This window comes from Tyto alba, unplaced genomic scaffold (genome assembly GCF_018691265.1).
Source record: "Tyto alba isolate M040663 unplaced genomic scaffold, T.alba_DEE_v4.0 Super-Scaffold_8, whole genome shotgun sequence".
Lineage (NCBI taxonomy): Eukaryota > Metazoa > Chordata > Aves > Strigiformes > Tytonidae > Tyto > Tyto alba.
The window spans coordinates 12,160,747-12,187,867 of NW_024881329.1; the positions used below are offsets into that span (position 1 = coordinate 12,160,747).

General features: G+C 35.0%; 1 protein-coding gene across 1 annotated transcript in view; it reads left to right on the top strand.

Annotated features, from left to right (window-relative positions):
* The window catches only part of CCDC73 (coiled-coil domain containing 73), a 106,208-nt gene that overhangs the window by 44,892 nt on the left and 34,195 nt on the right, over window positions 1–27,121 (top strand). Inside the window, 6 exon segments of the mRNA XM_042784851.1 lie at window positions 1,933–2,079; window positions 14,753–14,824; window positions 18,202–18,273; window positions 19,152–19,187; window positions 20,930–21,004; window positions 23,120–23,158. Of these exon segments, the coding sequence (XP_042640785.1) occupies window positions 1,933–2,079; window positions 14,753–14,824; window positions 18,202–18,273; window positions 19,152–19,187; window positions 20,930–21,004; window positions 23,120–23,158 (441 nt within the window).

The window sequence follows — 27,121 nt, forward strand, 5'->3', positions numbered from 1 at the left end:
CTTTTTCTGTGTCAAGTTTTTTCACAATCACTCTTACCCCCTTCCCTCCCACCTCTCGCCCCCCCCCCCCCCCTTATTAACACAGGCTACCAGGATTCTCCATTTGGTAACAGTACTGTATTGTCTTGTAGAAATTCAGCACTGTAGAATCCCCCAACTCTGAACCTGTAAAGTCAGCTGACAGCAATAGAATTAGAGCATGCATCATGTCTGAACATTATATTTGCTAATTCTTATCCTTCAGATCAGAAGATAGCATGACTAAAAGTGAAGTCTCTGTGCCTAATCTATTGTGCATAATATTAACATTTTTATTAGTGTTGTACCTACGATAATCTCCCAACACTTGATATGATATCAAAAGTTTTGTTTGTAGTAGTGCTTCAGGACGTAGTGGTACAACATCTATCAGTAAGGAAACAATTTTGAAAACCTAGGTGGAAGAAACTAGGTTTATAGTCTGCTTTTAGGAGGGTCTGATTTCATCAATTCTAAATTCTTTGGGGAAAAAAAAAAAAGTTTTTTTTTATCCTAATGCTTTACTCAAAACAAACCCCCCAAAAAACAAAACCGCAACAAAAAACCCAAGCCACCAAACTGTGTCTAAAATGTGTGCAGGTTGGCTGCACGATGACCGATTCATGTTGGCACATTGACACTACGGATTTGTTGCCTGAAGTGGTATATGTTTGCACACAGTTCTTATTCAGACTTTTAGTTGCTGCCTCTTCGGAAATCCTTCAAACATACACATTTTGACACTGATGAAAGAACTTATATAAATATTTCACATTATGATATTACAGCTCCGTATTAGTCATGTGTTTTAAGAGGGAAGACAAAAATGAGCCTGATTTTTCTTTTTTTAGCAAAACAATTATTTCAGTAACTTAAAATAACTTTTATGGTGGGGCAGCTAAGCAGGGAATCGATCTGTTATCCATGACTAAGCAGCTTAAATTTGATAGATGTTAGGGTTTTATTTAGACAACAGCAGAAATAGTAGTGAGCTCTGATTTGTAGTTTTTATGGCCCCATGATACAGACCAGGTCTCTCGTCTTCCTGCAGGAATTCCTTCCTCAGGGTTCTGCAGCAGTGGCCAGGTCAGTCATAACTCCTGTACTCTACCCCTACCTCTTTAATTCTTAGTCCAGGAGCACACATGGAGTGTCTCTGGGAAGGGATAGCATTGTGTATTCTAGTGGACTAGTGGCAACTCAGTCTCAAGTATTAAAAAAATATAATCTAGGAAGTACAGGTGAAATATGTAGAATTGTTATCTTTTTGTAATCAACTCTGATGTCACTAACAAACATGTTTTGACCCTACAAAGACACATAGATCTTATGTTAGTATAACTCCTTGCTTTACAACAGCTGATGTAGCTAGCTTAGAGTACATCATTTTGATACTTGATCTTGTAGGAACAGAACCTGAAAGTTTTCTTGTTAAAATTCAGAACCAGAAACCTCAAATATTACCTTTAGTTTATACTTTTGAGCTAGTCTGGAGGTATTCTTTAAAATTGAGCATGTCTTGTGATTTTTGAAATCTTGTGAAGATAGGTAGGTAGTTACTTTTTCACGTAGGCCTGATGTGTTAGTTGTAGTACCTTTGTGTCAGTGCAGGTCATTAGCTCTGGAAAAAACCTTGCACTGCTTTCTTTTTCATGCTCATCACAGTCTTTTTTTAAAACTAAAACCAAGCCAAAAACAAAGAGGAAAAACAAAGGTGGTGAATTAATGATAAAGCTGTTTGTTTTCTTTTACTGTATCGCACATTGATTTAAAATGAAAATATTGTTAATTGCATAATGGCTATAACTAGTAGTTTTACTCTTTGCAAAAATAATTTACTTCCATATTTGCAAGTTTTGCAGTTTGAATATTCTCTTAAAGATAAACTGGAGAGGAAATGTTTTTATTTTGCAGAAACGAGTCTGAAGAATGGATGAAGACTTTAAATTACAGGCACTTGACTCTACTCTTCAAAGTCCATCAGAGACATTACTTTCCATTCGATTGTTAGACTTTAAAACAAGTTTATTGGAGGCAATAGAAGAACTGCGTATAAGAAGGGTAAATGTGTTTATATTGTTTTTTAGTATGTCTTTGTTTTATTTCTGTTTTCTTGTATGTGATCAGCGAAATGTAATGCTTGTGTAAGTGTGGGTAAACATCATGCTGTATTTTAAGTAATTTGCCAAATAAGATTTTGTTTAAAAATATCATGGGTTTAGTCAGTCTCTGTATTAGAAATTTCTCTGGAGACAGCACAAAGACAACAGGGTTGCATGGGAATGAATTTGGCTTTCCTATAATAATATACAAAGTTGCTACAGTTGATCACCAGGCTATTGACAAAAATGATCTACATTAAATTTTTGTATGTAATTGTAGTTCTTCTCTTTATGAGCAGCCTTTGATATGAAAAGGAAAGAAAGAGAATCTAAGTCATTGCCAAGGCCATAAGTCTTTCTCATTTCATAGACTGATTTACCATTTACCAGAACAGCAATGATTTTGACTTATTTTTGTCTGTTTACTTGTGCTTTTCAGAATTACCTAAGAAGGCAGAGAGTTACTGTGATAACCAAATACACTTTATTTCACCATTTTCAAACTGTTAAACTATCAAGCTAGAGCCCTACAAAAATAGCGTATTGAGTATTGCAGTAGGGGTGTTTTGTTTGTGAAATGTGAGTTGAATCATCTTGTAGTGCTAAGGTAAAATTGTTTCTGTGCTGTTGAAGGCAGCTATATTTTTCTGTGGTTAATTTTTCAGTTATATTTTTCTGTGATTACTTTTTCAGTTGTATATATGTAAACATTTGTTTCTATTTTTCCCCTTAGTGATTCAGAACTGTTACATTTTTTGAAAGACCTAAAGTATATCTCTCTGCATTTGATGAATTTGACCTGTTCAGAAGATGTGTATTATTACCTTTAAAATATTAGTATTGATGACATGCTTGATTTATGCTTATTTTGATCTAAGTTAAATGCTGTAATATCCTCTCTTTAAAAACCATAAACAAAAGAATGACTGCCATAAAAGTAAAAAATAATAATAAAAAAAAGCTGCATGATACTACTTTCTTGTTGCAGTATTGTTGAAATTCACCACAGTCTGATCCCTAGACTTTTGTTACAATGGTAGTGTTTAGTCTAGTCTAACTGCTTTTATATTAAAAAGTAAAGACTGAAGAATTTAACTTTAATAATTAGAGTGTACTTATTCTTATAAGATCTGTTAGCTGAATTCCATTTACATTGTTAACTTAACTTTACAGTTTTAATGCACTTGGTCAGAACCTAAAATGTTTGTAGAATGCCATGGAATTTCATCCTTTGTTTTTTGGGGGGTTTGTTTGTCTGTTTTGTGTCTGCTATGCTACAAGAGCAAGTGACTGTGATTTTATAAAAGGTTGCCTGAGGAGGATGAGCAATTTTTTGTCTTAAAGGAATTTTTAGTTTCAAAATTGATGCTAATGCCAAGAGCCAGTTCCATACTTAAGACATGGCCATAAATTTCTAAAACATCTGTGCCTTCCTTTACCCTAAATATATATATATATATATACATGCATATATTTACCTGTTTGTAGTTAGAAATCTAAGTTAAAAAAAAAAAAGTTAAGCATTTTACAACTAGTCACTTTAAAATCTTAAAAGTATCCCTGAATGCATTTTTGTTATTTACTTCGTTTTAACCATCAATTCAGGGCTGCTTGCTTAATATGTTTGAAATTAAGAATGTAAAACATTAATATTTTGAACAAGCAAGGGTTATAGAATAATATAGCCATGCCTACTGCCATTCATTTTTGTTTTTTTAAGTAGAACTCTGTATGGATGCTTTTTCTTTAAAAAAAACCCAAAACAAACGCTGCAAAATCTCCTGGTTTTAGCTATGATTCTTTTACAAATTCAACCAACATGAGGTTATTCTTTAAATTTATAACCAACCCTGTGAAAAAGGTAGTGCATAGACCAAAATACAGTGCTCACTCAGAGAATTAGTGCTTGTCTTGCACTGTGGACAAGAATGAAATACACTAACTTAAACAGTATTATCTGCTGCCTAAGAAAGTGAAGTAAAAGTTAAAATTCTGCTGATTTCTTACTACTTTTGCCACTTCCTTTCCAAGTTGCTTGTGAGGCTCACAGACAGAGGCAATATGGCCAGTATAGTAGATTTACTCTCAGTTTTGTCTTTGACCTGTGGCTTGACCTTAGATGAGATATTTTACCTCTGTTTGCTTCTGTTTTTCTTCCCATTGTTGGTCTTGCTTGTCACTTAGATGGGAGTCTCTTCAGGGCAGGAACTATCATGTATTTTGAATTTAATAAACTGCCTTGAATGGTTGGTTGTACTTCAGTATAAATTCAAATGAATACAAAGAAATTTGCAGATTAAATTATCTATGCAAAGCTAGACAGATTAAAATTAAACTATTGAGACAATTAAATATTAAAATATTTTGAGAGACTTAGTACAACCTATACTTGATACCATAAGAGACTATTTTAAAGTAGAAATTTCATTTTTCTGAATATACTTATTTAAATAAATGCACAGAGTTACTTCATACATGTTTTTCACTTTTCTTGGTTAAATATATAGCTGTAATTAAACTCTCAAAATAAAAGTAATTTAGAGGAGTTGTTCATAATAAGTTTTCTGCTATCTTACAAATGAAATCCCAGCTAATGGTAACTGTGCATGTTTAATTCTAGAGAATACATTGCTTAAACTATTATACTTGATACAGCTTCACTTTATTCCTTTGGCTGTCCTTAGAGTCTTTGTTCTTAGTATTAATTGACTTACTATGAATACGTATGTAATTAAAAGCTTTAAAAAAAGTGTATTGACAGTATAAAGTTGAGGTGTAGTAGGTCAAATTGGAAAACTTTAATGATTTCGGAAGTACAATGCATGTACAACTGACATTAGGTTTAAGGATAAGGTTTACAAGGATGAGAAAGCATGTATATTGTGTGTTGAATTATTTTATTTCTTGTCCTAGATACAAAAAAGCATCCTTAGCCAGAAAAGCAAGTAAACATAAGATATCAAGGAAATACTTCCTTACTTCCATAGAAATATATTCTAATACCCTGGGGATATGTTTGGTTTTGGTAGCAGTTGAAGCAGTGTAGGTATTGACTAGCGGAACACAAGAAACATAAATCTCAGTGATGATTTTTAAAATTTTACTAATATTTTTCTTTGGTGCAAAGGATAAGTTTCGGTGACCTGTTTCCATACCTGAAAACAAGCACCTGTGGAGGCTCTTTCTGGTCTTAACTGGGACATCACAAATTCTGGCTAGTGCTATAGATTTTGTCATTTGTGCTTTGAATTTATTAGATTTGATACTCTTCTGTTTAGTAAAAATTACAAAGAATAAATTTTGCTCTTTTCTCTATGGCAGCTATGATATAGGTATAGCTCAGTAGTGCTTATCTTTTAACTAAAATACTTTTAAAGACATGTTTATTTCCAGCCCTCAAATTTTCTCACATTTCTCACAAAGTAATTTTTTCTCTACCATAACAGAAAACTATGTTGCATTAAAGAACATTAGAGTTGCAAAGGGCATTGAGTTTACCCATAAAAACATTTTCTATGTTCAAATAAATATTTAATATAGGATTCTTTAAATATTTCCTTGTAGAATCTTAGAATACTCCCATCCCTGAATTTTGTAAATTGAAGCCAAATTGACTTATTGTTATTGGTAGTTACTATCCTGCTATTTACTGTGAAGCACTATATAAAACTTCTCCCTTGCTTGAGACAAAGGAGTATGTTGACATAGCAGGTGGTATTAGAATAAGCCGCTAGTAGCAGGGATGAGATGTCTGATTTGCCAGGGAATTTTCTACCAGAGCTCACAACAATTTCGTATCTGTGGTCACAGCAGAAGAATGCAGAGTCTCAAGACTTCTGGAATCAGTTCCATACTGTGAACAGGAGCATTCTTTAAAGGCTAGTTGGTCCTATCATTTTGCTGTTATTAACTGTAGTCTCCTTCCCTGCCCTTAATGCTCTTTTTCCCTCTCTATTCTCTGTTTTTCCTAGTTTCATTTCCTTTCTGTCTTCTTCTGTTTAAATATATATTAGAATGTTTTGTGCTTACCCACTTCCATGCTTATGGCCAGTGAGAAGTCATTGAGAAAGAAAATAGAAGAAGGATACTTACTTATTTGCTAAAAGAGACAAATCATGAATCAGGTCATTATGTAGATATGGCTCTCACAACACCTCACCTTTTTTTTCTGTTTGCTGTAACTCACCCTAGTGCTGCAGAGCTGTATGTGCTCTTCCTTTCAGATTTGAGCAAGTTTAGCTCAATTCCTTTTACTCTACCTGTGCTACAGCTTTGGCTATTCTAATCCAAGTTCTCCAGCACAGCAGCCTGTTTCTAGGTTTTCTTAGGAGGAGGACATGAAGGAGCTTTGCTCACCCTTAACTACTCTATCCCATTCCCAAGAGACCTTGGCAGGGTTGAGAGGTGGGCCTGTGCAAACCTCATGACATTCAACAATGCCAAGTGCAAGGTCCTGCACATGAGTTGAGGCAATCCTATGCACAAATTCAGGCTGGGTGATGAGTGGATTGAGAGCACCTCTGAGGAGAAGGACTTGAGGGCATTGGTGGATGGAAAACTGACTGTGAGCCAGCAATGTACACTCGCAGCCCAGAAAGCCAACTGTGTCCTGGGCTGCATCAAGAGAAGTGTGCCAGCAGGTCCAGGGAGGGGATTCTCCCCCTCTGCTCCGTTCTTGTGAGACCCCCCCCTGCAGTGCTGTGTCCAGCTCTGGGGCCCCCAACATCAGGACACAGACCTGCTCGAGTGGCTCCAGAGGAGGTAATGAAGTTGATCAGGGGTCTGGAGCAGCTCCCCTGTGAGGCCAGGCTGAGAGAGCTGGGGGTGTTCAGCCTGGAGAAGAGAAGGCTCCGGGGAGACCTTCTAGCAGCCTCCCAGTGCTTAAAGGGGGCTATGGGAAAGCTGGGGAGGGACCCTTTATCAGGGTGTGTAGGGATAGGACAAGGGGTAATGGTTTTAAACTGCAAGAGGGTAGATTCAGATTAGATATAAGAAATAGATTCTTTCCTGTGAGGGTGGTGAGGCACTGGCACAGGGTGCCCAGAGCAGCTGTGGCTGCCCCCTCCCTGGCAGAGTTCAAGGCCAGGTTGGACGGGGCTTTGAGCAACCTGGTCTGGTGGAAGGTGTCCCTGCCCATGGCAGGGGGGTGGAACTAGATGATCTTTAAGGTCCCTTCCAACTCAAACCCTTCTATGATTCCTAAAAGGTACTTTTGCTTTCTGGCATCTGTGAAGGGGTTTGTACTTCACAGTGTAGCACCGTATAGCACATTGTAGCTCAATACCTGAGCAAGTCTATTCTGGACTGGAAGAGATGTACAGAATTGTGCTGAGCTAACTCATCTATTTAGCAGTGGGCAAGTGAAGTTTAGTATTGAGATGAAAATTGAAAGTTGCAGTATAAGGTTAGTATTTGGAAATGTCACTTGGGCCCAAAAGGCAAATTTCTTTTTGACATATTAAGTGAAGAAAGTTGATGGAACCATAAACTTGCTTATCAGAAGGAGCAAAGCAGAAGGACTAAACTTGAATTATTAGTGTTATTACAATATTGGTGGACATGCCAGTTATGATCATAAAGGTAATATTGGTTGTCCTATACCTAGACCTAAAAAACCCCATAAGCATTGCAATACACCTAAAGCTAAACCTTGTTGGAGACATGTTCTACAGTAGAAGAACCACCTTCAGATGTGTGTAATAGCAGAAAAGTTAAAAACGGCACCAGAGGCACCTGCTGTAGCTATATAGGCAGCTCTGTGGAAACAATAATCTGCAATGACCAAAAACATGAGGCTGAATGAAACTGTTGCAGAATTAAAGATTTAAATTTTTTAAAAATTAGAGAGCTTGCTTTGAAGTTATTTTCAGGCTGTTACATAGGATAAGTATAGAATCATGAAAGAAATAAATGTTTTAATACTGAATTTTGAAGTTTTTATTCATGAGAAGGACAATTACTGTTTTAGAAAGTGAGGCAGAAACATTTTCTAGAAATAAAGAAGATGCTAGGGAAATGAAAGATTTTAGTGAGGTTTTTTGTAAGCAACAATTCTAACTGTTAATAAACAATAAGATTGGTGAAGAGCTTGATTTAATTCTCTAAAGGATAGAGTAAAAAGAGGAAACTAAGGGGAGGGGCAAAAAACAATGATAACACAGAATAGAACTATGGGTGGCTCTTTTTTGTTTGTTATGTAGAAGTTGGCAAATAGGACACCACTAACGCAGTCTGCAGGGAAATAGAACAAAAAATCCTAATGGTTTTAGAGCTGGATTTTCTGCCTAAGTGTAAATTAGAGTACTTTTTAACAGAATGATGGAAGCAAGGAAAGCTGAATATTAAAAAGCGGGGGGGGGGGGAGGGGAAGAAAAAGGAAAAAGTATGTGGATCTAAAAGAGTAAGCAGTACTGAAGTTTATGGCTCTCATGACTGTGAGATACACAACAGGGTTATTCAAGTCAGTAAGGAGTGTATTAGCTTATAACTTCTGTGTTAGCAAATAATGGGGCTTTTCATTCAGAACTGATTACTTGAAGTTGGAGATGAGCATTAGAAGTATCAATGCAAGCATTTAAAGGAATATATTTTGATAGATGAGATTTATTAAAATATAGATCAATTACAGCCTATGCACTAGAATCAAGGACAGAGCAATGAAAGATTTCCAAAGGAAAAGAGGTGGCTGATATATATTTCTGTTTCTCTGCTTCTGAAAAATTAAAGTTTTTGAGAATAAATTCCAAATATATTTTTACTAACGGTTTTGGTTAATTGTTGTAAATATGAAGATTCAAAAATGTTGTATCAGGAACTAAAGTTAGAGTAGAGCTGTTACAAGTATTTTCTCTGCCTTTAACATTTGTCCTGGGAACAAAATTTAAGATGGTTATTCTTGCAGTCTACTAAAAGTTGTACTGGAGTGTTTAGTTCATGAAGAGTATTCTAATTATAGTATGAAACAATCAGAAACTGTAGTTTCTGTGAGTACTATTTGATTGACCTGCATGAGAAATAGGATGTGCAATTTTGTAGGAGGTAGATTATGAGTTTGAAAAAGATAATAAAAGTACCTAGCAGCAGTTTTGGATGCTTGGACATGAGCCAGCTGTACTCTGTTCCTAAATCTGTTCAGGGTCAAGAATCGAGGGGGCTTGACCAATCCACAGCCCATCTTGTAAAACTACAGCCTGAAGCAAACACTTTAAAGAAGGCTTGACACTTTCTAAAGGTTATAACAAGTAAATAAACCATCAAATTACTCCTCTTTTATTGTTATGATAGTCTTTTTTATAAAAACACTTAAATCCATGTAGTCCTAAGGCATCTAATAAAAAATGAACACTTTTAAGGTTTTGTGGTTTTTGATACCTCATCAAAGTTATATACAATATTATTCTCCTAAGTATAACAAAAATGTTTTTGTCTTATTAAACAGCTGGTGGAACTTAAAAAAAAAAGTACTTAAAAAAAAAAGTACTTCACACAAGTTTTAAAAGCTTGCAATTCAAAATGGGTAAACTATAAATGTCCTTTGAAAGAAGTAAAATTGATGGATAAGGCTTATAATTGTTAGCGATTTCACATGAGAACCTTTTTATCATGTAATTGTAATTCTCAGTTTAAGTATTTATGGTGTTTATTTTTTTCAACAGTAGTAACACATATACACATTTTTGATAGCTTCCAGATTTTCCTTTATAATTTGAGAGTAAGTTGGAGGAGTGTTGTTCACTTAGGACTTTGGTTCTTATCCTCTTTAGTATTCAAAGCAAAGGGCTCACTTAAAATGGAATCCAATGCGGTTTGCAAACTTGTGTTATTGTATTTATTTAGTTAAAAGTAAAGTGCTCAGTATGGGTGTGGGAGTTAATTATAAATGCCTTAAATTTTAACATGCTCTTTCTTAGAACAATTGTAAAATTTTAAACCAAGTACCTGCACAAAAATACATTTCTGTATTTTATTTTCATTGTCCTCATTAGGATTTAAAATACACATTTTAAAATTGAAATGGTGTATATGCTTGATTACAGCTAGTCTGCCAGTTCTGTTTATAAAATATTTTTGTTGTTTTGTACTAAAATTAATTCTTTTTTCTATACACCAAAAGCTCGGTTTCATTTAGGTAACTTGTGTTTCAGTAAGCCCAGTCTATTTGAATTGAAGTTGTCTTTGTCAAGAATTCGTAACACTAATATCTGCTACTTTGCTGTCCTTTAAAATATTACATTCTTTTCCCTTTATTTCATGGTTAGTTTAATATGGATAGGTACTTGTTGATCTCCAACAACCACTGAAATTAGTGATATTTTTGACATAAATTTTAGTGAGGTCAGAATGATAGTGCATATGTTTAGCTTTTTTTATCTGTTACCACTTTTTTACCTTTATAGCTTCCGATGCTAGTTGCAGTTTGAAGTTTGTTTTATAAATGCTCTAAACTTGAGCTTTTGGCTTATAACAAAGACACCAAACTAGATGAGTTCACAAAGAAGAGAGAGTTACATGCATAGAAGCTGAAGAAATGCTGTAATCAGTGTGAGTAGTTTCCATGTTTTCAAAACATATCCTTGAAAAATTAGCTAGCATGTTATCAAAAATCATATTAGGACTTAATTGTGCAGGCACTTCATGTATTCTGGGAGCAGTTTTACTGTCTGTTATGGTGGTCTAAGTCTGTGCTACAGCTCCTGGTAAAGTTGTAAACAACTTTACTGTTGCTTCCGTTGCACTGGCACAGATTCTTGGGTTTCCCGAGTCTAAATCTGATCCATGAGATACCTGGCCACCTCCTTCTCCCTGTTTAGTTTTGCACTGGATCAAAATTCTGGTTTTGTCTCTGAAATACCCTTACATATACTAGTGTCTGCATGGGGAGTGGTAAAAATATGTAGTCTGGAGTTAGGGAAGTATACTACTGCAGTACAATTTGATATAGTGTAGAAATAATTCACATGGTATGTTTTAGGGTCAGATTTTATAATCCTTACTTACAATTTTGAGCAAGGCTTTCACTAATAATATATCATTTTAATAGCTTTTGTTGCTTAGTGATGTAAATTGCTTAAGATTACACTTCTTTAAGAAGCTGTAAGTCAACCTCGTTTGTTTTTATCACTTCAGGGAACTTAGAGGGGATGTATTATTTTCTTTCGATACTTATAGATTAGTATCAGGAAACAAATTCATTGCGACTCTGAAGTACTGTTTGCTACGGCAGAACTGGGAAGCATTGGTAATCTTTTCAAATTTCTTAATTTTATTTTTTTTTACCTTAATGCATATGAAATCTTTAGGTTTCTTCATCTATATTCTACTGGTATGTATCAGAGTAGCAAAAGCTAAAGAACTTTTATTTAGTTCTCTGTGAGCCAAATTTTAATTTTAAATGTATGCTCAGTATTTTATATGTAAAATTCATGTGAGTGTTGAGGAATATTTTTAGATACTGCAAACATCTCTTGAAATGCTTAGGAGTAGCCTCCTGTGGATACAAGTGTGTGTTATTTCTGTCCACACATGCTCCTGTATACTGCCTGTTAATCAAGGAAGTCAGTTTTGACCCTAAAACCTATAAAAGATGTCAATGTCAAAAACCTATTCTAAATCACCCTGGGACATATTTTGCCATTTTATTTCTATTGATAGTAGAGTGGGACTATGGATCAAACATTATATTGAGAAAGAGTTGCAAAACCTTTAAAACAGTTTTGCACAAATTGAAGTGTTGTAAATATTCTTGTACTGAAAACTTGGAACCCTCATTTGTACTGGGTTTAGGAAAAAATTGCGTTTCTTAAAGATGCAGCATACTTTGTTTTTTGTAGCCAAAACATTTGTATTATTTGTTTCATAGTCATTCATGGTATTGCAATTCAGTAGAATTTTACTTAAAATCCAGTATCAAGAGAATAATCTTGAGGCCTGCTTTTAATTTTTTACTAGAGATATCCATAAATGGCTTTTTTTTTTGAGTTGTCACTGTTTCCCTCAGGGTTATAGACACTTATTTTGCAGTAGTCTGGGATGTTGAGGTGTGAGTCATTTCAGGAGTGCTTATTTTTTCATTGATTTAGAATGCAGGTTTTAAACTGGAGTGGGGAATTTGAACTCAAAAAGCATAATGGTGCACATAATATTTCGATATACAGGAATTCAGAGAACACAATTCAAGTACTGGGAGTACTCTTACCCTCACACAGTCAGTTTGGCCCTTGCTGGAGTGTGTCCAACACAAGACCTCAATATATGTTACTAGTGCACCAATTCATCAAAGAGAAGCCAATCTTACTTTAATTTCATCACTTTTTCAAGGTGATCATCAGTGTGCAGTGAAAAGCCAGGAAATTAGCATTTTGAAGCTCAGAGCAACACACTAGTGTAGTTCTCTAAGTCTTTAAAGGATATTTGTTAATTTGACTCTATTCAATAATAGGACAATGGTGAATTGCTTATGATATGCATCAAAAGCCTAAATACTGTTCTTGCAAGGTGTTGTGGTTTAGGCCTGATTGGCAGCCAACCACAATGCAGCAGCTCTCTCTCCCTTCCCCTCCGGCAATGAGAAGGGACAGAGAGCCAGGCTTGGGGTTCAAGATAGGACTGGGATGGGGAAAAATCCCCCTTTATGATCATGAGCAAAAGGCAGACTCGTTAGGGGAAGAAAAAAAAAGAACATACATTTATTACAGACACTAACAACACATAACAGAGTAGGACAGTGAGAAGCATTGCCACATCTTGAGAACACCTTCCCCCCACCCCTCCCTTCTTCCCGGGCTCAGCTCTGCTCCCGATATCTCTACCTCCTCCCCCAGTGGCGCAGGGGCAGGGAATGGGGGTGCAGTCAGTGCTGCCACTTCCTTCTTCATCTTCAGTGAGGGGAGTGTCCGGAACTTGTTCCTCCTGCTCCATCGTGGTCCCCCTCTCACAGGAGACAGTCCTCCACAAACTTTCTCCGACATGAGTCCCTCCCACAGGCCGCAGCGTTCCCCACACTGCTCCGTCATGGGTCACTAACTTTCTCCGACTGGATTCCCTCCCACGGCTGCAGCCCTTCCCGAGCTGCTCCGGCGTGGGAGTCCCCCGCATGCTGCAATCCTCCCAGCACTGAATTACAGCAGCGGGGCTGCCTTTTCCCATGAGACCCCGGCCTTCTTCAGGCACAGAACCTTGATCAGCTGAGCAGGAACAACAGGCCACAAATCAATGTCTGCTCCACCGTAGATCTTCATGGGTGGCAGGGGGGGCCGCCCTGCCGTCTCCCCACAGGATACAGGGGGGTCTCTGCTCTGGCACACTTCCCCCCTCCTTTCTTCCTCCGTTCCTCCACTGACCTTGGTGTTCCTGCAGCTGCAGCAACTCCTCCTCCCAAGTCTGACTGCCCGTCACCACGTCCCTTCTTAAATACATTATCGCAGAGGCGCAGCCGATTGGCTTAATTTCCCAAACAGAAGTGGAGCTGACTTGGAGCTGGGGGAGCTTCGAGAAGCTTCTCACAGGGGGCAGCCCCGATAGCCCCCTCCCCTGCCACCAAAAAACTCCACCACTCACTCAACCCAGGACACAAGGTCATGACTGTTTGATAGAGGAACCTGTTCTTCTTTTTTTGAGTAATGTATTATAAAGGGAGGCCAGTGTTTGTAAAAAAAATTGACTGAAAAGGGAAGCTGATTTCGGTTACAAAAATTTGACTTCAATTTCAGAACGTTTCAGGAAAATTCCCATTAATTTTTAGCAACTGTGATTATCAGCAGATAAGTCTCACTTATTATCAAAGTAATAGTTTGATTCTTGACAAAGGGCTTCTCCAAGAACAGGAGATGTAGCACACTTTCCTGTTACTAGGACATCTTCTGGATTATGAAGGAAACTTCAAACTTTAGTAATGTTCTCAGATTTTCTGTTAGCTCATCTTATCAAAAATATATGTTAAATTTCCATGAGTTCTGTTTAATTTCTTACTTTCTTCTGGTAGGTCAGGAGGCTTCTTGGCACAGAAGGTTATGATAATTATTTCACTTTTTCCATAATAATAGAAGTAATTGCTGATACAAACTTTTCAGTTGTCCTGAGAGATGTCAAAAAGACTAAAGATTAAAATGCTTCAAGTTGAATAATTAATATGTCCCAAAGATTCTGACTCACTAACCATTGTTATCCGTATCATTGACTAACAATTGATTCTTGAAGCATGTATTGCAGCTTGGTGAATTTCTCTTCAGTATTTTGACTCCGTTCATCAGAATGTTCAATAATTTTTTAACTGTGAAGTCGTCTGGTTTATTTCTTCTGAGTCTGGTTTTGTTGTAGGATGCAAAAGAGAATATGTATGAAGAGGGAACTGTTCCTGCTAATTGAGAGCTATAGTCCTAGCTCCTAATCTTCTGCTATGCATTTCAATCTAAGTTATTTATTCTGCAAATTTTCTGACCCAAAACAGCTGAACTCATCTGCTATTTTACCAAATCCAGAAACCTTTTGCTTCCTTTTTTGCTGTGAGGTGTGTAGTCACATACCGTTCTATGTACTGGACTATAAAGGAAGAAGAGTATGAATACACAATTTATGTTGGTGTTTAATTTGCAGATACTATCTTATGTAAATTTGTTTGTTTGTTTTTTAACTAGGAAACAGAGATTAATTATGAAGATCAAATAAGTAAAATTGTTGTAGAGAAACAGGAACTTGAATGGCAGAAGGTAACTTTCCTACATGTTTTTAGTGTTTTAACTACTGAGATTTAATTTTAATATAATATTAATATGTACTGTGATTTGGTACAATTCCCCTTTTTAAGGCTATTGTAGTTTCTGATAGTAGAATGTGGTAGCCAATAGTTTATTGTCTAGTCATGAACTTCTGTAGCTTTTCTATTGATATGGATTGCACCCAGCCTAGAAATCTGATTAACAAAAGAATATCATCATAATTTTTGTCATGACTGGAAGCCTTCAGTCAAAAGGGATGTAAATATTGAATAAATAGGGCATTTAGCTTAACATGAGGCATGTTGACATGTTAGTGTGGGGGAAGTTACGCAGCAGCTTCTCTGTATTATGCTTGGCTTTGGCAAGTGCAAGTACAGTGCAGTTGTACAAACAGCTTCACTTGCAATGTTTTGGAAGTGACAGTTTTTCCAAAAAATTATTTTAAAGAGAAGCTTATGTTAGACATACCCAAAACTGGTTTGTCAGCTTTTAAACACTCAGAATGAAGTTTTCAGTAAAATAAGTATAACATTCTTCTTAAGGTTAGGGCTCCTGAGGTTATGCTTTCATAGGAAATCCATTCCCTTCTCTCATACAATCAAACCTATGACCCCTGTCACTAGGTCACAAGATAAAAGGCTTCACTCTGTATATTTTAAGATCACAGAAAAAACAATAATTTCAGGTCTATCCTTGATCTTGGGATATTTAACATCTTAGTAGTAAAGGAAGACTATTTCATCTTGGAGTTCATCCTAACCATCTTAAATTAATAACCCTAACTGTGTGCTTTTTTTCCTGAAAGATATATATGTGCACACAGAAACAGGAAACATTTTATATTTGTGAAAGCAACAGTGCTTTTAATTTGCCCTTCTTTGCTTTTCTTAACCTAGCATTGCAGTTCTTTATATTCTGGCTTCAAAAAGTATGATTTCCATTCGTTCTGAGACCCTAACAGCAATTTCATTAACTTTTAATAAAAAGATGGGACTTACAGGCAGTTAGGTGAATTTGTTTTCTGGACTTTGCATTTAACACTGGCATGTGGCAAACCTAGTGTAAACAAGGAGCTGTAGATTTTAGGAACTTCATGTGAGCACATTTATAGAGCACTGGAACTTCAAAGGAACAAGCTAATATGAGTTTCCAGTTCTGGAGATTCCAGTAAGGTGAAAATGCTAAGTATGACATTTAAATGGAATTTGTGTCCTGGTGGCTTCTGAGAATGCAGAATCATATTGAATTCAATAGTAGTTCAATAAGTAGACAGCTTCCCCTGGATTATCAAAGGTTCTGGTATATTTTTTCCCTCAGATATATCCCTTTCAATCAACATTTCTGTGATTCAGTATATATTTTATTTTACCCTAAATTTAGCAAGCTAGTTTAAAATAAAGACAAGACTTGAGCTATGTTTCTGGTTTAATATTACAATTTTAAAGCAAATCTTTGTCTACATTTTATGAATACTGTTGCTGCTCGTGAAAACAAATATGCTAAAATAAGGAAAACAGAATAACCGGAGAAAATATTCCTTTAAATCTAATGTGTTTGCTCATTATACTTACTATAACATCAAAATATCAGAGGTGATTTTGCTTATATTTAAAAAATAACTTTGTTCTTCATTCTCCCTGTACCACACATACATGGCATGTATGGAAAATTTACTCTAAAACAGAATTTCTAAGGAAGTTATATATATTAATTTTATCTAATAGTCTCAGCTGTGAGGCATGTTAGGAAATGAATATTTCCAGTAACTTTCCAGTCTCTTTTTTAGTGTAAAATATGTCACTTGAAGACTTCAGTAATGCTTTTTTCCAGTTATCAATTACATCTATGAAAAAATTGTGTAAAGGATGAGTGTTTTGTGAAACCAAACTTATAGCTACATAAATTATTATATAATATTGGTTTGAATTCCTATAAGCTAAAGTAGTGTCATCTCATTTTGACAGTACTGTGGATATAATTTTATTCCTGTGGTGAGTAGGAATGCTCCACTGAGGCTAGTTGATTTTCTGTCACTGCAGTACTATTTCTGACTCTGGTGTACTTGGTCTGCCCTTTACCCACTTGAGAACCTGTGTCTTTGAACACGGTTCTATGTGGCAACTTGAGGAAAACATTCCTCAAGACTTTTGTTTTCACATTTTTGAATATTCATTTATATAGTATGTATTATTTGTTAGATGCGGATTAAAACTTTGTCTATCTTACAATGAATTAATGAGTATGTACATGAATATAAAACACCTTAGCACCACAGATTCTTGTCTTGTATCAAAAGGCCACAGCTCTCACTTGTGGAACTTGAAAGCAGTATCAATTTGCTGGAGAGAGTAGCAATTTTGGAACAGGATTTATGTCTGAAAAATTCTCAATTTCTCAGTTGAGGCAGGAGAATAAATTAGACTTCTTGTGTGAAACAAATGATCAATTTATTTTCCCCCAGTCATTTTTAACAGTCTTTATATTTATTTTTGTGCAGTCATTACTTAATCATTTGCTATTTCACAGTAGTATTTCTGAACTAAACACTCATTATATTTTGAGATAGCTGTTCAAGGACAGAGCCTCTTAACTACCTTTAGCTAATATTTTTTAGTGTCTAGAACTTAAAAAACCTGATTTTACAAACATCTTCTATATTACATCACCTCGATTATGGGGTGGTTTTTTCCTATCTTGTAAAGGAACATGATGCTTAAAGACATTAAATATTTTCAACATGCAGAGTATAGTATTCAACTATGCAATTATGATATGAAATAACACCAAAAATAAAAATAATAGTACATCTTTAACTCATTTTCTTGTTTTTGTGGATGAGACTAAAGCCAGGCAATAAGATGATAAAAATCGTACACTGTTGCCTTACACTTAGTCTTTTCTGCTCTCCTTCAGGTCTTTCATGTAGTTTGCTAAATGACTAAAATTTAACTAAAACCAGAATAACAGATTGTTATTTTGTAGTGGGACTATCTTTTTTATTGGAAATTAAAATACTATTGTAACTACTTGGAACTCTGTCAAGATGCTGTCTTAAGATGTCAATGGGTGTTGGATTGCTTCTGCAGGTTGATAGGATGGATAAGAGTTGCTTATAGAAGTCCTAGCAACATCAAATCTGAATTTCATAGGTGAGAATTTTTACCTCTTAGGAATTAAAGAGAAGCCACTACCAAGAAGATGATTACCAGTTAACAAATGTCTCTCTTTAATCCTCAGGTTTTGTTTTTAATCAATCATGTCTTACTAAAAATATTTAACAAGGAATCAGGTTTTTTCTTGAAATACTATATGTATGGTTTGCTGTAAGATAATATTTAAAACAAACTATTGTTATTTTGCATGAGCAGGAAACTCTGCAGCATCAGACGGACACATTGCACCAACAAAACAAAGAAGCTATGGCAGCTTTTAAAAAACAGGTAGCAAGATTAGGCCTTCTAGCTTTGACAATGAGATTTTAAAATCTGATGTCGTAATAGCAAGTTATCGGTTGGTATTAAAATATTTTTCTGTTGCATATAAAATTTTAGAATATATGACTCAAAGAAATCAGGTCTTTTTCTTTCTTCCAGACACAGTATAATGCCTGTATTTTGACAGTTCTTCCCAGTAAGCCACTCTTCCTGGGATTTTTCATTTTTATTTTTTAAAAAGTTCCTGGAGAAGATAATACTATTAATTTGCTTTTTAGTTTGGTTTTTGTTTTGTTTCTGCCCCCCCTCCCCAAAGACAATATGTCCTCTGAAAGGTTAGAGTCATAAACCATGGTAAAAGTTCTGCTACATACCTTATTCTGTTCAACATTTGAAAGTGTGTTTCAGTCTTTCAAACTGGGGTTGTGGATTTTTTCTCCACAATATATAATGAACAAATATGAGTTCTGAAAGAACTTGCAGAGAACAGTCATAGGAACTGAAACTTTTGCACATGGTGATGAAGAGTTTATCGCTAATGCCGCATCACAATCATAGTGCACAAAAAGGAAACTCACAAGCAATAAGTTTTTTCTTTCTGTAAAAATAATTTGTGACTCACAAGCGTGCTGCATGTGACCCTATAGTTACTATAGTTAAAGAAAAAAACAACCAAACAAACCAACAAACAAAAATGACAACAAAAATAAACCCAACCAAACAAAACCAAACCAACCAACCAACCAAAACCCCCAAAGCCAGGAAGTGCACTATGCAGGTTAATATAACTATATTGTCTTGTCAAGTTGCATGAATAAAATTAATCCCATGGGCTGTATTGATTTATTGGTTTTTGTTTTCTTTTAATGCCACTGACAATCAAGTTACAGGCAAGGATGTTTGCCATGGAAGAAGAAAAGGTATTCTGTTAAGATTAGTTGTTTTTTGTCATCTAGTGAAGTACATAAGCAAATGATAATGCCATATAACTTACTGAACATGTTCTAAGTCTAAACTAAGTATATTACAATTAAATTATTTTTCTTGCTATAGCCTTTGTAAAAGAAATATTTTTATAAACTTTGTTACTTTTGTTTTTTTGTTTATAGCCTGTAGAACTTTAATTATTTGTGAAGTGTCACTTTAAAATCTGCTTACACTAAAAATCAATTGGGGAAAAAGTGTTCTTTGGTAGTTCTATATTGAAGCTATACAAAATTTACTTTATTTTTGGGGCTTGGGACAAATTGTCATAACCCTTCTCTATGTACTAGTGAAAAACAACAATTCTAACTGGTTTAGTAAACCCAGTTTCAATAGGGCTTTTATTGATTTACCTGATCTGTTTTCCTGAGGAACTTGAACTAAACTGAACAAAGATATACATAAGCCTGAATTTATGTTTTTTTTTTCTCAACTACATGAGTTCTTATAGCAAGCTGAGTGTCTGCTTCCTCTTCTGAGTAAAAGATTTGCATTTGGTATAGTAGGAGCCTGTCTCAAATAGTGAAGTCAATTAATGTCTGTGTGTGGACTCTATTGTTTGACTTAAATTTCCCAATAATTAAGAGTGGATGAGTATGCTGTATGTTTCATAAGAACCTGCACTGGAATTTGCAAACAGGTGAAATTGCTTTGAAAGTATATCAAAGTAAACTTTATTGTTTGCTGCATTTATATTATCTGATTATTTTCTTGCTTTTATTTGGAATTTTTTCTTGTTAAGACATCCTATTTGTCCACACATACCTACATTGTAGTCCCTGATTTGTATTTTCAATGACAGCTACTGCTTCAGAATTAAATACTGTGCTGATTTTTTTTTTTCTCAAAGTACTTCCATTGAATTGAATAGTACTTTCAGTACTTTATACCAAAGTAACTGAAAGAATAAATTAAACTGTAATGTTTCGACAGAGTTTGAATACAAAGATCAGTTTTTGCTCCAATTTACATTATATGTACTTATCAAGGTGGTTTCAGGAGGTTGCTGAGTCAGCACTGTGTTAGAAATGACTGGAACACTCAGGGCTGGTTGAATTGATGTATTTGTTTTTCCTGGCATATTCTCTGATATCTAGATTCTGTTCTCCATCGTACTAATTGCTGCCTGAGATTCTTACCTGTTTTAATTCCACTGAAGTCCTTTGACTTGATTCACATGCATATATTTATGTGTGTGCATATATTTAAAAATATAAAATGTGCTTGCATGTATTTAGTAATTCTAGTGATAGCAAATTACAGTCCAATCTTTGTGGTTTGGAAAAGCTGAGGAAGTTGTTTCTGTGAAGACCCTGCTACAACGGATAAGAAAATGGATTTACCTGATACTTTCTTTGTTATTTAGTATCTTTGTTCTAAACTAAAGCAGCTTATTAATTTTGACTTTGTGAGGCTTGTCTCTCCCAGAACAGAAAATTTTAAAACTTACCAACTAGTCATAAGTGGTGAAAATTTACTGTCATGTTTTCACTTGTCTTGTTATAGCAAAATATAGATACATTCTAAAATTATTTAGCTGAAGTTTCACCTGTTTTCACTGATTAACTGTTCTGTCATTATGGAGTAGTGTTTTATTTTTGTAACATTCTTGTTGATAAATTCTTGGTATAAATGCGTTTATGCTTCCCAAATCCTGAAGTATATCTTTTGTTGAAAGGGAAAATATCAACTTACTGTAGAAACAAAAGAAAAAGAAATTGATGGACTGAAAGAAGCATTAAAAGCATTACAGGTAAACTATCATTTTTGTTAAATAACTTTCCTCGGTATGCAAGTGGTTTGGTTTTAATTTTTTTCACTGGCAAGAAAACAGTTGTTTTTAAGAGGGTCCTTAAGGCCTTCTCATTTAATCTTTCTAGTACATATATACCTTGCTTTCAAATACTGAGTTTCTTTTCATCGTGGTTTAAACCTGGCTGACAGCCAGCTACCATGCAGTTGCTCACTCACACTACTTCGTTAGCCTTCCAGCTAAAGTTCTTTTCCTCCAGAAGAACTGCAGGCTCAATAAAAGTCCGAATAGTGTGTGAAATATGCTTTCTTTTAATTTCCAGAGTGTTCCTCTTTCTTTCTATTCTTATTGTCTTCTTGATTGTCTGGAAACTCTGGTTTTGGACTCCTAAACAGGAACAAGCGTCCAGACTGGACCTCCAACTCATAGTTCTACCTATGTTTTTTATTATTTTCCATTATTTCACTAGGATTCTGCTTTTCAGTCCATGGCTTTCCAATGCCTGTTTGTCAGCAAAAGCACAACTGTCATATAAATGCACAATTTACTCTGGTACCGCTTGGTGTTATTTCTGTATTGTATTTTATATCGTTACACGGTGTTGTAGCGGTTGTGGCAGTGATCCACAGTTATTTGAAATAAAGGAAGACATAGGGACATAGATAGTATTTGGTTTTCTTTTAATGACCAAGGCAGATATGTTGAAAATGGGCTAAAAGAGTAGAACTCAACACAGAAGAGAATTAGCATAGTAATGCATTGTCATATTTTGGGTATTGCCAGGAACTAATTATTTTTCTACCCAAAACTGAGTGAGATAATAATTCTATTGAAAACAAAATGATTATAATGAATTATTACCCATGATTTTGTAACATGTTTGGTTCTTACTAATATTCTCTTATAATGGGATGCATTTACTTGGTATCAGACTGTTTGTTTAATCATTTAGTTAACAATGAAGGTATTTTAGAAACAAAAGAAATTAATTCCCATGGCTGGCCTTCTGTGCAGTAGCTGTAAGGACTCTGTTGCCTTGTTCAAACCTTGGCATAGCACAGATGATGTAGAATATTCCTCCATGGTCTGCTGAACATAATATGTGGACAGCAAGACTAATTGAAGATTCCACTAGCCTTTCATTTGTAAGATAAAACAAACTTTAAAAAAAAAAAAAAAAAGAGCTTAATATTACATGTTTAATGTTCATAGATCAAATATTTGTTTAACAGTATAGTTCAGATCTAGGAAGTTCTGCTGTGGCTTGAGGAAACAGGGGGTCACAATGAACCTGTGGACCCAGAAAAATTGTTTGGAAATCATCCTAAAATAAGAGTGAGGAATTTCTAATTCAATTCTATAGTCATCTCTATCCAGAGAGCCAGAATTCTACCTTAAAATGATTGTTCTGTAGGCTTAGGGTTTTTTCTAGGAATATTTTCTGAATAAGATTTACATACACTGGGTTCTTTGACATTTCTCTTTTTTTCCTAGACATTATGAATGTTTCTTTAAATGTTCTAAGCTATAGAGACTAAAGCTCTTGTAATTTAAATATTATGCAAATCAAAATTCTCTGATGTCAGTGGATTATGAAAACTAATGTTAATGACTTCAAATGTCAGTCATATTATTAAAGCATGCAAGATTGCTACATTATGTCTTTATATGACACCATTCAGACTACCTACCTAGAGTATTTTTTTCCCAACAGGGAACATACTTATACTGCTCTAGGACTTGAGAGAATACTTTTATTTCTATCTCTGTTTTCTTCTCTGTTTATTTCTAAGAGTCTACTATACAGACTATGGTCCATTTACGTGCTATTTTTATGATAAGTGCCAGAAAACACAAGGATTTATGCTTTTTTCAAAACTGCTCTAGTAACAAATCAATGTAAAGCTTTATACATAATTTAAATATTGAAGTGAAATTATGTAAGGTGAATCTAATAATAAAAGAAATAATGTAATCATTAATTCAAAACCAGTATTCCTGTATTGGATTTGCAATAAATGCAATTAAATCTTAGGTATAAGAATATGTAAATTTGTAGGTCATCAGAAAAAAATGTAACTGCAAGTTAATGAATACCTCTCTTTCATTTTACAGATTTCAAAATACACTTTACAAAAGAAACTGAATGAAACGGTAAGAAATTAATACAAGTAAAAAAATAAGGAACAGCTTTTATGAAAAGAGAATGTCGTCTTAAAGTATAATGCAAATACTAAACAACTCTAATACTTAAATGATGTGTGATAATTATTACAGATAACCAAAAGAGGTGATATCTGCTTTGAATCTGAAAAACTTTCAAATACAATGTTTTTAGTTTTTTATAGTGTGATAGCTGCTCTTTAGCATGTGGATTTTTTTCTCACTGAATTCAAGTATAATTGGTACATTTGTTCTCTTTATAGATTAGTATGAAGATTTTTTTTTAGACAGTGATTTGAATAATGTAATTATATTCCCCTTATAGGATCTAGCATATTCGTCTCAAAGAAGTAATAGAGAATTCCAAGCAATTCTTAGTTTTGTTTTTAAGAAAAACTGATTGTGTTTTTCCTCTCACTCTTTTTCACTCCTCAGAATTACTTCTTAACATCAGTTCCCCTGAACAGTTTAGATTTCATCCAGTCTAGTTTACTCCCTTTGACACTGAGAATAAATTTATATAGAGTGACAGCATAGTTGCTCTGAACCCTGTTGTCTGTTTTAGGAAGTGAAAGAGTGAGCTGCAGAAACATTGCCAAGCTTGATTGAATAAATGCTGTGAAAATTCTGCTGCTGCTCAACTGGAAAGAATAAAGATAATATTGTCAGACCATTACAAACTGTGATTTTAATTAAGAAGCTCAAAAAACTAGGGTCCAGTTTAGCTTTAAGTACCATGACATTTGTACTGAAAGTCATCTTCAACGCTACAGTGGTTTTACACAAAATATGGTGAAATTGAATAATGTGCCCTCTGACCTGGGAGATAAGGCTACAAGTTAAAGATCAAAGGCAACATAAAACGTGTTTTGTCTTACTTTACTTTTAACTTGTATTTATTCTTAAAATACATCTGATCTAAAAATGTATTTAAAATATACAAAATAATTGAACTTCTATTTAGGTCATTTTACATATTACCTTTCTTTCATAACTTGCAAGCTCAGTCTTCCATATGAATGAGGATATTGAAATGAGAATACCTTTTCCATAAGCTGGAAATGCATCTATGCTGCTTAAACAAATATCTATCTATCTTATGTTTATAAACTTTTCACTAATTGATTATTTGAATATTTTGAAAACATTGGGGTGCTGGGACTTTGATATAGAGTATGGTTATTGAAAATGGTATTGAGTGGAGGACAAGATATTAGAAATCCTCTTTTGCATGTAGCACTAAGCATAGCGTGTGTGGCTTGGCCATATTTCTAGAAGATGCTCTGATATGAAATGATGAAAACAAAAAACCTTAAGGTCAACAGAAGTGAATTCATTCATACAACCTTATGCAGTAGGGGGCTAATACACTTTTAGACCAGGTCAAATTCTACCAACTTTACTCTCTGAGTAGCTGCGCTGAAATAAATGGTATGTTCCTGGGATCAAAGTAGTAGTAGCCCATGTAGAGTTTCTTAGTTAACACAAATAGCAAAATGTTTAAAAGTAAAATGGATGAAATTCCAAACCATTCATTTATCTGAGAACTATTTCTGTTTCAGTTTTAAGTTCGTTAAAGACAGATTAGATCCTGCTCTGGCTAATGTTTTGAAAGTAAGCAGATGTGCTGTATAGTTTATATCTGGCACCTTAGAAACCCTGCCAGTCAGTAACGTAGCTTCTGTATGTGCTGGGGATTGAGCATGCCATACTGATGTGGCATTTTATTCTGATTTTGTTCCTTCAATTCTGTTCTATTATTCTAGTATATGCAATATTGATATTTTTCATATACACCATATTTTAGCATGCTATCCAGCTAAGTTTATGTGAAAATTGTAACACCGGTGTAATTCTTAAGATATATGCTAGAATTTAGAAATAGTGGAAAGTTTTGTTTCATATTGAAAGACTGTATAGAGACACAGAAATATAGAATATCTTTTTCTTCCATCTTTCCTTTGTTTCCCCTATGAAAGTGTTGATTATTGTGTGCAGTGTAGTCACTTTGCACCTCACTGCATATGGATAGTAGCACTCATGCAGTCAGGAGGCTACAGAATGATTACTGCAAAGCTAGTTGTCTTGATAGAATATACTTGAGTGTGGGTTCTGTACTGTATTCTTTTTCTTGCTGCTGAAATAAAGAAATAGCTGGAGGAAAACTGTCTTGGTCAGGTCTTGGTTTCCTCCTTCATTAATTTCCTGGCAGGTGATGCAATGTAGAATGCTAGAACTCTCTGAGTGTAGCATCTATTCATGTGTTCCTGTGTTAACTTGCGTTGTCTGATCCTGGGCATATCTGAGAGTGTGAGTATGTACAGTTATTTGTTTTCTGCCGTACGTAAATCTCAAATATATATCATGGTGCTAAAATATGTAAAACAAACAAACAAACAAAAAACAAAACCAAAGCCAAACAAAAATGAGATCAAGGCTAGCATTGGCTGGTTTAGAGACCAAATCTTCTGTGCAGTTAAAAAGAGCAAATGTGTAGTGCAAGATTTCTGTGTAGTCAATGGGGAGGCATCACTGTCTACAAGGTAGTGATTCAGTGCATCAATACTAATGAGTAAAGTCGATGGGGTGACTACCTCTGTGAGTGACTGGTAATTAGTCTAATTTCACTTGCTGACTGTGTTTATATTGGTAAAATAAATGTTTGTGAGACCATTTAGTGAAGCTGCAGTCAAGTGATATAAAATGGTCTAGGTTTATTAAAATCTACCACTCTTCAAAAAAGAGGGAAGCTTCATCCAAATAACCCAGGTTGTTCCCAACACTCTCCTGAACTATGCCCAGGGACTGCTTATGAGTGCTACTTGGCACAGGCCAAAATGTGTCAGGGATATTTTAGCAACAGTATAGGCATTTCCCGAGAGCTTCCCTGCCACCATTTAGTTTTCTAATATAGATGTAGTTGCCAAATTAATGAAAAATGAATTCATGTAAAATGTTAAATAAATATATTTTTTAAAGTTGATTTGTTCTTAATAATATAAGATAGAAATGTTATTTTTATTTCCTTTCCACAATTTTTAGGAATTTGCCTGTAACTATACTATGTTGTTTAAAAATGCAATGAGAAGGCAATGATACAGAATAAATTAAAAATAATTATTTTGAAATAGAAGAATGGTGGAAACTAAAGGAACTATTGTTGAAAAAAAATCCTATTTTGAAGATTTACAGTTGGAAACCTTTTGCATAATTTTCATCTGATCTTGGCTTAGGTCTCCATGCCCTTATCTCTCCTTTGTTTCTCTGACACTTTCACCTCTCAGTTACTACCTTCTGCTTTACTGACTAATACTGACTGGTGACTCAATTTCCAGAATATCTTTGAGATATGAGCAGTTCCCTTTTGGTCTTCCTCCAGTCACCTACCTGACCCTGAGCTATTTTTCTGGTCTAGTTCCACCAAGAAATCATTGTGCCTCAACAAACCACATGGCCACAATCAATTCCACTCCCTATCCTAGCTTATCTTTATTATTGGTGGAGGGCAGGGCAATCATTTCTGTTCTTGCAGTATCAGACGTTAGGACGAAGAACCTCCAACTCCAGGGTCTTACTCCAACTCCAGGGTCATACCCTCCCTATCCTGCAGTGTCTCCTGGTGTTTCTTGATTGTCTTCTATGGAAGAATGTTTTAAGAGCTTTTCACTGTGAGCAGAAAAATGACATACTCAGGTTTTATTTTACTGTGCACTAAGCCTGGAGTGCGGGTTGCCATCAAAAATCATATTGAGGCAAGTGGTAAGATCTTAATAACACTCGAGGACAGAGCAGACCAATTCCTTTTCCCACTGGAATGAGCCCTGGGAAATAACAATGCATGTTTCTACTTTTCTAGTGAGGAGGAGGGACTAACACTGTCTTGCTGACTTAAGAAAGAAATTGGGAGAACACTAAGAAAAATCCATAGAAAAGAAAGTGCAAAAAACCTCAGAT